The sequence below is a fragment of the Oreochromis aureus genome, linkage group 18 (genome assembly GCF_013358895.1).
Source record: "Oreochromis aureus strain Israel breed Guangdong linkage group 18, ZZ_aureus, whole genome shotgun sequence".
In the NCBI taxonomy this organism is placed as follows: Eukaryota; Metazoa; Chordata; class Actinopteri; order Cichliformes; family Cichlidae; genus Oreochromis; species Oreochromis aureus.
In genome coordinates this window covers 13307801-13320296 of record NC_052959.1, presented here as the reverse complement: position 1 = coordinate 13320296, position 12496 = coordinate 13307801, and the positions used below count along the sequence as shown (strand labels likewise).

Genomic DNA, 12496 nt, shown 5'->3' with positions numbered 1-12496 from the left:
TCCCAACATTGTTCTTGGATTTTATAGGCAGTGGGTTTGGGCTCTTGTAATCGATTCTTTTTCTGTTCCTTCTTTTTTTCCCTCCTTTCTTTCTTCTTTTTTTAAATTTTTTTTTTTTTTTTTTTTTTTTTAACTGAAGGACTCTTGACTTTTTTTTTTTTTTTTTTTTTAAACAAGGGGCAAAAGCATTGCAGTATTTCACTCGGGAAAAGCAATGCCCAACTGTGAAGTGCTTAGTATTCTGCGGCTGGCTCCAGATCAATGGAAACTACGTCAACAGCTGGAGGGATTTCTACAGTTTGGTGGAAGCCTGGCATGCTGAGAAGCCACAGTGACTTCCAGTGTCACAGCACCACCTACTGGGTGCACACAGAAAAGATCACAGTTAAACTGCTTGACATTTGAGTGATTTATTACCCACTAGACTGTTGGTTTTTCTATCCTATATTCTCCTGTTCACCAATCCTAGCAGTCTAGAGGATGTTTTCATATATGATTAATAAGCATGACAAAGACATCTACTGTTAACGCTATGATCTTTAATAGAGTCATTGTGCCCTGAACTATAAATCCACTGCCTTTTATTTCGGCCTACACCTAAAGACTGACAGGACTGAAAATAAATGTCAGTTTTTTAAAGTGTGACTCATTTTGCATTTCATGAAAATGGAGCTAAATCTAAGATAATGTATAGAAAACAAACAATGTAGTTTTGTATAAGGAGGGAAGCAACCTAAGAAACAAAATAATATATAAACCTGATGCATGCCTCATCTTGCAAACCATCTGGTGTACCGTCCTCAGTGGACAGCGGTTACAGCAAAACACCTGACTGCTAGGTGGTTAGTTTCGGTTTTGTGATGATGTGAGCTGTCCTAAAAACATGATATATCAATTCTCTACTGTTCAACAGCTGCAAGTAATTTTAATTTTATCTGAGATTTTAAACAAACATCTATAGCAAACTTAATGTGTCACAAGTAACAGCCAGTTTTGTACCTTTACTTTGCAGCTCCTCCTACATGTCTCAAATGGTCAAAAATGGATGGATCCATGCATTTGATATGGCACCGTTTTTACACTGAATACTCTTCCTAAAGCAATCCTATTTATCCGGGCTTGGGTCTGGCACAGAGAGTACACTGGTCTGCGTCTCCTCCTGAGCTCAAATCAGGGATCTTTCATGTGTCAAACAGGGTACATCAAAAAAGGTTATATACATTTTTTTAAAGTACATGTACATAGAAGCTTCCCGTGCACTCGGCATATATACATATGATGGTCAAACTCGTCTCATACTTTTGCGAGATTGTTGGAGTCAATGCAGCCACTGTTGCCGTTATGCTACCTGCAGGTGAACAAGTGAAACTTACAAATCCAAATCTTTCTAACAGTACACGTTTCGATTGTTACCGGTGAAAAGCTGCAGAATTAAAGCACTTCGAAATCAATTATTCTTTTTGATAGGCACTGTATATTGGCACCTCTAAAATACTAAGAACACCTATCAATAGCTGTGAATATGCTAATATTTCCAGTCCAACAAACACTCAATGCTGACTTTTCTTTTTTTTTTTAAAAATCTGTGTGCACACAGGGAATGAAACACCACTCTCGGGTGCTGTTCAGCATTTGCAAGGAGGCAGCAGACCACTGCCAACTGGCAAAACAAAATGCCAAAATTCATGGAGAAAATATAATCACTTTGGCTGCGAACAACACCAACCTCGCAGCAGGTCCGACAGGAGAGGTCCACACTCCTCAGGAATAGTGTATTCTCCTTTTCCAATGTTCTCAAATAGCTTATAGATGTTGTCCCCCTCAAATGGATACAGACTTGTTGTAATGTTGTATCTGATTGAAAAGAAGCAAGAGTCAAAAAGAGTCTAAGACAGAATTTAGAGCTTTATGTGGACAAATGCATGACAAGTACGCAGAGTGCTGCTTACAGTGTTACTCCAGCAGACCAAATGTCCACTTTAAACCCTGAAAAGGTGTCCAGTCCATTGGCAATTTCTGGAGGCTGAAAGGCTGGAGAGCCCTGACTGGTACGACACGTGTCATCCTCTGCAAATGGGTGAAGGGCCTGAGGAAAAACAGCAAGTAATAAATAGATTATTTTTTGTGTTCCTGTATGCATTTCCATGCAAATAATTATAAACTTAACACCTTTAAAGCACCAACATAAGGAACAAATACAAGCACAAGGAATTAAAGTCATACACAAAGTCTATGCAAAGAAATGCCAGCCCTTTTCTTATAATCAAGAGTAAAAATTCAGAGATTTTACAGAACTCTGGCAGGCGATGCTTACCTCTGCTACTCCCAGGTCGGAGATTTTAAGCGAGCCGTCTGTGGTCAGCAGCAGATTCCCTGGTTTAATGTCTTTGTGAACTATTCCCTGGCTGTGCAAATATTCAAGGCCATCTAAGAGTTGGCAAAAGTACCTACAAGAAGCATCAACCACAGGGGATTTATGGACACATTTAAAACCAGCCAAAGTCAATCACAGTAGAAGAAACTTAAAAAATAAAATATTTAACATTTTCTCTGTGGTTAGATAAATCTGCATCTCATTTTGCTTCAGCAGCTTTCCAGCAGTGACCCGACATTCACACAGTCTACGGTCAGTAATTTTAACGGTAGGGGCCCTGCAGTCTCTGATCTAAACTTAGGTTTGGAGCAGCGGCTGCAGAGAGGCTCAGACTAAATATAGCAGAGAGACTCAGGGATAGAGGGGGCAGAGAGGAGAAGTGAAAGGAAGACTTACCCGTGAGCTTGAAATACTGGAAACCTTTTCTCTGGGACGCTATCCAGCATTTCTTGCATCCCACAAACGCAATACTCCATCACCATATACGTAAGTCAGGAGTCAAGAGAATTTACCAAACCAAACACATTCTTTACATTTATGAACCAACTATAAATCAGGAAAAGTGCAGAACATAAATAGAACTTGGGTACAGAAATAACCAACGGTAAAATAGACCGTCTATAATAATTAATGTCAAAAATCAATATATGCTTATTCAGTAGGTAAAAGATATATTTTCTGCTTCTCTTCATTGTAGAGAACGTCCACCAACTGAATCACATTCTTGTGTTGGAGTCTTCTTAGCAGCTGAATCTCCCTATAAATGAACATACAGAGAAAAGACATGAAAATGCATCCACTTGCTTACTTAATGAGAGAAATTTTCTACTAGTATCATTTTCTACTGGGCCATGTTAGCTGCATAATGTAGGTTAAAGGCTGGGTACCGTACATCTGCACACTGGCTTCAGTAAGTGACTGTACAGCATGGCCACAAGTGTATTATTAGTTTCATTACTTTCTAATAACCTGCTAAACAATGCGAGAACTGGTGAAAAATCTAGTTGTTTCACTACATAATGCATAACAGGTTTATGAGTTACTCTATAAAGACAGTCAAATTCAAATTTATCATGTGATTTAGTTCTTAATGACAAACAAAGTCAGTACATTGAATTAAGAGAAAACACATTTAAGACCGACTAATAGAAGAGGATGAGCAGAGCTGCAAGGAGACTATATTAACAGACTTCATGTTATCAGCTGAAACTGGCTTCTGACGGTCATGGGTAACAGTGCTGTCTGACATTTGCTGCTACCAACTTTAACAGAACATCATGCAGAAAAGGACACTTGGTGAAATATAGAGCTGCTGTCATCACAGTTTGCCCAGCAGAGCAGCTAAAGCCCTGACATTTACAATGCTCAGTATAGGCTGAAGCACCAGCAGCAGAGCAGATACAGTTTGGCGTTTTATTTGGACAGTGGCACATTTTTCTTTGTAGCTATGACTATGTAATTGTGATTATGAATAAAATGAATAATAAAAATAATGAAAATTTCTATAATTTCCAAACTATTAGTGCCTGCTAAACAATAGATTGTTAAATTCTGACATGTGTCATACTGTTTGATTGTTTGTTAATGAGACCCTAACAAATATGCACCCACCAAAAACAGTGCAGCGGTAGCAACTCCATTCTTACTATAAAGACAGATAACCTGACAGTTTACTTCACTGCCCAAAGAGGAGATGTTTAAATCACCAGCATGGCAAAACCCCTGGAGACTGAACATTAATCAGCGAGTCGTGAAAGTGAACGCTAATGAATCTGGATCGTAAGAGGAGAAAAGCACAAACCACAGACATTTCAGGGCTAATATCCAGATGCTCACACAGGAAATATTGAGGGCTTGCTTTACAACTACAGGAAGGAATCTAAAATCAAGTATCATTTTGTATTTTTGCATATTTAGCTGAGCATCAGGATATATTATTGTAACAAGACAACTTATATTGGTTATAATTCGAAGCAATTATCATAACTATGAATGAAATGCTGCTTACTTCGCTGTAATGTTTTTTCATATATAGTGAAGACCGGTTAGTTTAACTGCCATTTATGTTTCATAACGCAGTAGAGGTAAACAGGGTAAAAAAATAATAATTCTTGATTGTTGAATAAGATTCTCCGCCTGCTTCTCTTGATATTAAATGTGATTTACTGCATCACACAATAAAAAGTCAAAGCCATAAAGGAGGGCTGCCTAAAATAAATAAAACTCTTCAGTCCCTTCAGAGCTGAGACATCATCTGTGCTCTCACAAAATACACACTTCAGAGCTTTTCTGGCCCTCATCACCCTGCAGTGTATGAGCTGCGTCAGTCCTTCGTCTTAAACACAACCCCTCCTACTGACAAATGGATATTCAGGGGCTAGTCGGCCTCTCGCTTTCACACACAGACACACAAGCGGTTACTGCTGCATCACTGCACTGGCAGAAAGACTAAAAAGCTCACGCACATGTAGAACAGAGCAACTTTAAAAAAATCGAGTCTGAAACTGGCTACTAAATGATGTACAGATGATGTGTGAACTGTAGGAAATCACAGTGCATTAATAACACAGCTCATTTCCATAAAAAGTGAATCATGAAATGGAGGCAGGGCTGTTGCTTAAGGCACAATGACTGCTGCAGTCCATCTACAGTCTGAGTTCAAATGTGCACCGATGGACCTCTTGCATTCGAGGCCTGCAATCCGCAGAGCTTAGTGATATGGCAGCGACTCAGGCACACAGCACCAACATAAACAGCTGATCAAAATCTGTATCTCCACTGTGCATGCCCGTGTGTGTGTGTGATCCTGTCATTCCAAACGTGGGAAGGGCATTCTTGGTGTGTTACCATAGGAACAGAAGTAGCATTGCTCAATCAAAGCAAGCATAAGCATGCTTGTCCCTATAGCGACACTTTAAAAGCAGGAAGTGTTAGGCACACAGGAATGCTCAACAGTGGCTGAATAGAGAGGCTGGGGGCTACTATGACACCCAAGCACAGACAGGCTTTCACAGGCTCAGGAATACAGCTTCCTCAGGCTGGAAAACGTAAGGCAAACACCAAGTGGGAGGGTGTACAAGAAGAAAAAGTACAAGGGGGAAAAGCAAAGGGAAACCAATTTCACACATCAAGAGACACTGCTATGGCCCCATTAACAAAGTGACAGAACCATCTACTCTTGCAGCCTATAAATATAACCAAAGAAATCTAAAAGAAGAAAGTGAGAACTGGCTTTAGATGAGCTACCTTGTAACTCAGGAAAAGATACACAGCAGCATGCAAAGAAAGCAGTTGAGACTGATGAAGACCTGCTTCGTGAAGCTGTGTGATATTCTAACACATCTGTTCAATCTGAAGCTCTCAAGGCTGTGGAAAATGCCTTGCTTGGTTCCCGTTCCAAAAAGTCATCTCACCAACCACAATGACTATGGACCTGTAATGCTTCCCTCACATGTCATTAAGGGTGTTTTCACACCTATAGTTTGTTTACTCTGGTCTCAAACAGTTGATGAGTTTGTAAACTGTAGCTTTCCCTGTGGTTTGGTTTCACACAGAGAAAAATTCTGTGTGAACCAAACTGCGTAACTACAAACCCTGAGAATTCAAGTTCACTTCACTGCTAGTTGCCACCACGTACAGACCTTTGCACATCTACTGTACCTTCATGCACTGAGAAAACAAAGCATACATTGCTACGGGATGCTTTTTAGATCAAACTTATACTACATACCACAGTATGTGCATCTGACCCATTCTTAATTACCATCTATACAGGTTCTAGCACAACACTGACAACTGTTTCAATTTTCTGAGGATACAGCAGTTCTCGGCTTAATCAGAGGTGAGGAGGACGACTACAGAAGAACAATTAAGGACATTGTCAATCTGACTTAATGCAATCATCTCCATCTTAATATTGCAAAAAACCAAGGAGATGATTGCAGACTTCAGGAGAGGTAGGAGAAGGCCAAACCAACACCAATAGCCATTCGGGGCAGTGATATGGGAGAGGTCTGGACAAAGACAACTAAGGAGGCTAAATTCATTCAACATTTGCCAAACTTTGCTGCGTAGTGTCTACAATATGGTAGTGGGCAGTGCTGTTTTGTTTTTTTTTTTTCCTCCCTGTGGTCTGCTGGGGATTAGGTGTCCATACAACAGAAAGCATCCGAGTAGACAAGGCCTGCTCTGTGGTCAGGTCTGGACTTGAAACAGTCCAGTCTCTCTCATTTCAGTCAGTTTTATTGTTGGAGGCAGTGGCTGTATTTTTAGTCCAACTGAATGCAACCATCTGGTACAATTATAGCTATTCTGCAATTTTTAAAATACTATTATGTACGTTTATAAGAAATTCATATCGTTTAGCTGTTGGATGTATAGTCTTAGGTTTGTGTTGAAGCTGCTGTGTAATTTCCTGCAAAGAATTAATAAAGGATTTAACTATTTATAAAAAAGTTAAACACATTTGGAAAAGGAATGTGATTCTTGCTGCTGATCAACAGCTTGAAGTCAGGCATGTTTAACAGATCTGCTAGCTGTATCGATACATTGGATACTACACAGTATCGATTTTTTACCTAAGGTCTGTTGAGCTGTAATTCCTGCATGCCAACGGATCTAACTATTTATCTTACAAGAGTTTGCATTTTAACAGATCATGGATCAGGTCCAGAATATATTCAGGTCCAGAATATACTCTATTGCGGACACAGACAGCTGAAAACCTGACGGCTGATGGCTCATACTTCCTTTTAAGTTTCCTTTAAGTCCATTGCCTGGGGTGTATGTGTAGTCTGTGCATTGTAAGGAAAATTCCCAGCTAACAAGTCTGCATGGTCACAAAACAAACACCTCAGAAAGAAGAAAGATATGAAAGACCAAGAAAACGCTTAAAAACAACTTATTGTAGGATTGCTAGTTAGGCTAATCAAAAGCTGCGTTAGACCTTCAAAAAACCTAGATAAAGTAGTGGTGTACTTGAACAAATGTGACCTTCATGGAAGAATCATCAAAAGAAAACATTTCCTGTGACCTCAACATGAAACTCAGCACAAGTTTGCAAATGAAATAAACAAGTCTGATGTATTTTGGAAACAAGACCTGTGAACTGATGAAGTTAAACCAAACCGTTAGTAGTGCAAAGGGCAAAGGTACATGAGGAGGAAAAGGGCTGAAGATTTTTATGAAACGAACCCTTCACCCACTGCTTAGTTTGGTGGCAGACGATGGCCATGGAGAATATTTTTCTGGCAGTGAAAACAATGAATTCTATGAAATACCTCCAAACTTCTAGAAGCAAACAACACACCATGTATAAGGCAGCTGAAGATAAATAGGGGAGACCAGCATTCTAAACACTCAAAAAAAAAAAAAAAAAAAAAAACCCTTTAAGTTGTAATACTAGCCTGAGAAGATGTTACCAAGTACTAACTGTGTATCTATTTTTACAAGATTTGCACATGTGGACACATCGGTTTTCCCCATTCTGCTGTGAACAAACTTTTCAAAGTTTATCAGGGGAGACAGGCCACAGACTTGGGACTGGACTCAGGCCTGGACGTAACCACTCAAAAAAACAAACAAAAAAACAACAACAACAAAAAAAACACTTAAAAAAGGAAAATAAGTCAGTTTCTTAGTAGAAAATAAATGTCTCACCAGTTGCATTTATTTAGTCAACAATTGGTTTTCTCAGGATTTCTCATTTTGCATTTTCATTTTAACCTCTACTGTCACTTCTGGTCAGTTTGTGTGTTTTGTTTTGTTTTTTTTCCCCCCAGCCATCATTGACTTAGTGACCTTTACACAAGGACTTCTTTTTTATCCCTTACCCTAGTGAGATACTGAAACTCTAAAACGCTCTTGTAACATTTTCCTTGTCGGGACTTTTACGTAACACTGAAGATTTGCACACAATACTTTTTTATGATGATTTTCTTCCACCAGAAAATCAACACCAGTAACTGGACTTTGCATTTGTAGGTGTATTTAATTTGTTGCACTTTGATTACAAGTCTCAAGTGCTAATTACCAACACTACACCCCAGAGCCAGTAATGGGGTAGGAATGCAAATTTATTGTTTTGTGGTTCTCTGCTGACATTAAAACAGACTTTGTCTTAGTGGCGTTGTCAAATATTCCCACTCATACCATCGAAGACTCAACAGTGCAAAATAATAAATAAAAATCGAGCAGAAATAAATAAATATTAACAACACTGAGATGAACAGTGATAGATGGTGAATTGAGCTGATTGTATTCTCAAACTGCATCTCAGTGCAAAGGCAGCAGTATGGGTGAACAGTGCCAGTGAAGATACTAACAGCTGAGATTACAGCTGCTAAAAGGCTCTTTTATTCCCAGCAAACTAAAATGCAGTTTTAGATTATAAAGCATAGTTTTCTAGGACAAAATTTGTTTAAGTTAGATAAAACACGCCATTGCAATCCCAACAAAATGATTCTAACTGAGCTTACGGGCTTTTCATTGCTCTGCTGCTGTTGTGACTGCGGCCTAAAAAAAAACAAAAACAACAAAAAAAACCCCACAAAAAAACCCCACATTATCTTGCAGCTTCTTTCTGTCTGGGTGAACTTGCTCTGACAGTTTTCTAAGGCTTACTCTATAATTAGCCCAGGCCCAAGGCGAAAGGCTGGAGTGATATTTAATAATACTGCTGTGATTAAAACTACTGATGCTCATCAAGAAATGTGGGATGCAAAAAAAGAAAAAAGGAAAAGAAGAAAAAAAAGAATACACAGAAATGACAGCTAAATCACAGAGGCAGTGACACAAAGGAAACGGAGCCCAAAGAACAGAAAACAATTACACAGTTACTAGAAAACCATCTACTACTCACAAACAAAAACAAAACAAAACACGTTAGTGGTTTGTATAATAATATTTGATGGCATATTTTTTTCTCTGTGCATGTTGTGTAGATGCACTGGAATTAAATAACCGCTTTATTAAATGGATAAATGAAGATCTGAGCTGAAGAGACAGTTTTTTTTCCCCATCACAGGGGGGATTGCGAATAAAAAACTAAGTGTTAACAGAGTATGTTGATGAAAGTAATCAGGTTTCATGTTTATGTGACTACTGCAAAAAGCTGACAATGACCTATTGACGTGCATCTAAAAATTGCTGAATGCAGCATCCTCATGCAGCCTTTCGATGTCTCCTTCACATTTTAGCAAAAATACACAACCTTTTCCTGTGTTTTTTTCCCCCTATCAAATAAAAACAAAACCACACATTTGTGCGTCGCTAATCAATCACTCTTCTCTTTTTTATGGCTAGGTGTCGAAAGTCATCTCTTAGGCCAGATCTGCAAGTTGGCCTTGCATTTACGCATGGTGTTTGGCATATGTGTGTGTGCCAGCTTTGACTGGGAGGTACCATTAGTGCAGCGACACAAACGCTATTGATATAACTGATATAATTCTACTCTTATTGACTTTGTTCATATAAATGACAGACGGATTACCCACTGCAATGATCAACTTCTCTTACATTTTAATGGCTGCACAAGCAGCACCTCACTCTCAGGACTCGAGAGTGATGCTGACTATGTAAAATTATCTTCGCTATGTCAATTGCTGGACAGGTTTGGCTTTGTTACGTGAGAAAAATAACAGTGTGTATTGAAATTAAATGTCTCAAACATATTACAGTATTCTGGTGTTTGGATTGAAACTAAGGCTTTGTGTCTGCCTTTTCCCCTTATCAGTTATGATTGGTAGGTTTCAAGTACAGTATCAGGTTTCTCATTTTAAAAATACAAATTAGGAGTTGTACATGTTCCGGAGAGGGAGCTGCATTTTTTAAAGGCTGTGGCACACATTAAAACTCATAAGAAACTGATTTTACTGTTGGCAGGTTAAATAAATTTTCTGTGTAGTGACTAAAATTAATTATATTTTGATCATACACTGCAGGCATGCCACCTAGTTTTACCTAGTACAACCAACTAAAAAGACCTTCCAAGACGCATGTGTGAAACAAGATAAAACAAATCGGGAAACACTCACTTTTTCACATTGGCTTCTCCATTAGGAATCCTCCTAAGCTTCTTCTTCTTCAGTATCTTGACAGCCCTGCGACAAAGAGTCTCTGAGTCCAGCATTTCTTTCACCTTGCCATAAGATCCTTCCCCGAGTAGATCCCCCATCAAGTACTTTCCTATCAGCTTTGCCCTCTTCCTCCGAGGCTGGTAGATCACCTCTGTAGAGTCAATGCGGTGAATAAAAGTATCCATCTCCATCAGTTCATTTTCATTTAGATAGTCAGACAGGTGAGGCAACTCGCCGGCACTCATGATTGACAGCTTGTACTTCCAGTGAAGGAAAAGGTTTGCGAATAGCTATGACTGCTGCTGTTAAGTAACCCACTGGTAACCTTTCAGCACCGAGGTGAGTATTTTAATTCTGCAGGATGAGTTACAAAATACTGAACATTGGAGAGGGAGTAATCAGGCCTGAGAGTTAAGGGGAGGAGGTGGGTGATCAAGCCCAATTTGTAAACTTTTTCACTCAAGAGGGGCGAAAAGGGGCTAAAAACCCTTGGAGTCCAGTACCGAGTTAGTGCTTTATACTGTGCATTTTTAACTAGATCTACAACAAGTGCGGTTGAACAGAAAACTGAAAAAAAAAAAAGCGATACTACAACGTTTTTCTTCTCTTCACCAATTACCTCAGAATTAATACCCTACAGTCTTAAGCAGAGGCAACCAGTCTTGATTCAAGGCCACGCAGCACGGCATTTCTGTCAAGGGTCCATGCTGGATATCAGAGTTTTCTCAGGGTACATAAGTGTTTACAGCTGGATTGGATCCAAGCACAGATCTACAGCCAGAGCATGCAGCAGTATCAATCCAATCTCTGCTATCAGTGGGGCTCCTGGAGGTCGACTCCAGTGTCCAATGTGTTGAACTGTCCTCAGGTGTCCTCCATGTCACCCCGGTTTTTACTGCCCGGTGCCTGAAAATATGAGTAATTTAAACATTAATAAAAACACACACTTAAGTTAGCCATCTTTGGTAAACAATCGACAACACATCAACACCTAACCACCTTGAAATCCCGTGGTCAAAAAACAAAACAAAACTCGCCAGGTTATTCTTTCTATATGCAAACATAACAACCTCATATATATGTAAGGATTGTAGTTTACAAGTTCTTAGGCCGGAATAAATATTTTAAGTGTCAACTGTTGGCTAGCTGGTAAGCTAGTGCAGCAAGTCTGCTTGAATGAACTAGCCTGAAATGCCACTTTGCGGTCCGTCGGTAAGCACATATTCAGCAAGCACAGTAGGTTTCATCTCAGAGACATGCTTAAAAACAACAAACAGCAACTTAATTTGACAGTGAACTGACAGAGAACAGCTGGTAGGTGGGGGGATAACCGAAACGTCGTCATCCAGCTGGAGCTAACGGTGGCTGTGCACCTCCAGTACTAGCTAGCCAACTTTGCCTGACGTTTGGATTTAGCGTTAGCCAACTTCACCTCCTTTACCGGTGGAAGCGGAGGCAATAATGGGGACACACATTGTTCTCTAAAGACAAAGCATTACGCTGAGCCGACAGCAGAGACACCATCTTCAACATCTTCTACACTCAGAAGAAACGCACCAGATAAATTCAGCTAACGCAAGCTAACCGGAGTTGCGTTGGTTAGCATGCCTCTCAGATGCCAATGTAAATAGCGAGCTAGCTGATTAACAAGCTAACTAACTCCCGGTACCGGGTCTCACCTAGATCCAAATGAACCTCCTTTTCGCTGCAAGGTTTATCCTCTGTTGTGAGTCCGTCCCAGTGAATAAATTATTTAACTTTAGTCTGACAAAATCTCAGTGATATATTTTTTTCCCCTGACTCTTCGTGTTACTCTTGCTTCTCAGGTTGTCGCCATCTTGTTTACCTACCCCCCCCTACTCGCAGGGACAGCCCATAGGTTAATGCGTCAAATCAAAGTTTTTTCCCCTCCAAACAATGTAGAGGAATGTCAACAACAGGGGAGTTTAATACAACAGCTGTAATCTTTCTCATTTCACTTTTATTAAGTGATTTTACCCCATTGTTATCTATGATCATTCATATTTCCCAGGAGGAGAGAGTATAT

General features: G+C 39.6%; 1 protein-coding gene across 1 annotated transcript in view; it reads right to left on the bottom strand.

Moving 5' to 3' along the window:
* The window catches only part of stk11 (serine/threonine kinase 11), a 20467-nt gene extending 8113 nt beyond the window's left edge, over window positions 1–12354 (bottom strand). The window contains exons 1-7 of the mRNA XM_031738104.2: window positions 12129–12354; window positions 10408–11355; window positions 3048–3131; window positions 2771–2860; window positions 2315–2447; window positions 1950–2086; window positions 1727–1854 (exon numbers count right to left, since the gene is read on the bottom strand). Coding sequence (XP_031593964.1) covers window positions 1727–1854; window positions 1950–2086; window positions 2315–2447; window positions 2771–2860; window positions 3048–3131; window positions 10408–10694 — 859 coding nt within the window. The 5' untranslated portion in view covers window positions 10695–11355; window positions 12129–12354. The remainder of the gene's footprint in view (window positions 1–1726; window positions 1855–1949; window positions 2087–2314; window positions 2448–2770; window positions 2861–3047; window positions 3132–10407; window positions 11356–12128) is intronic.
* Window positions 12355–12496: the final 142 nt, after the last annotated feature.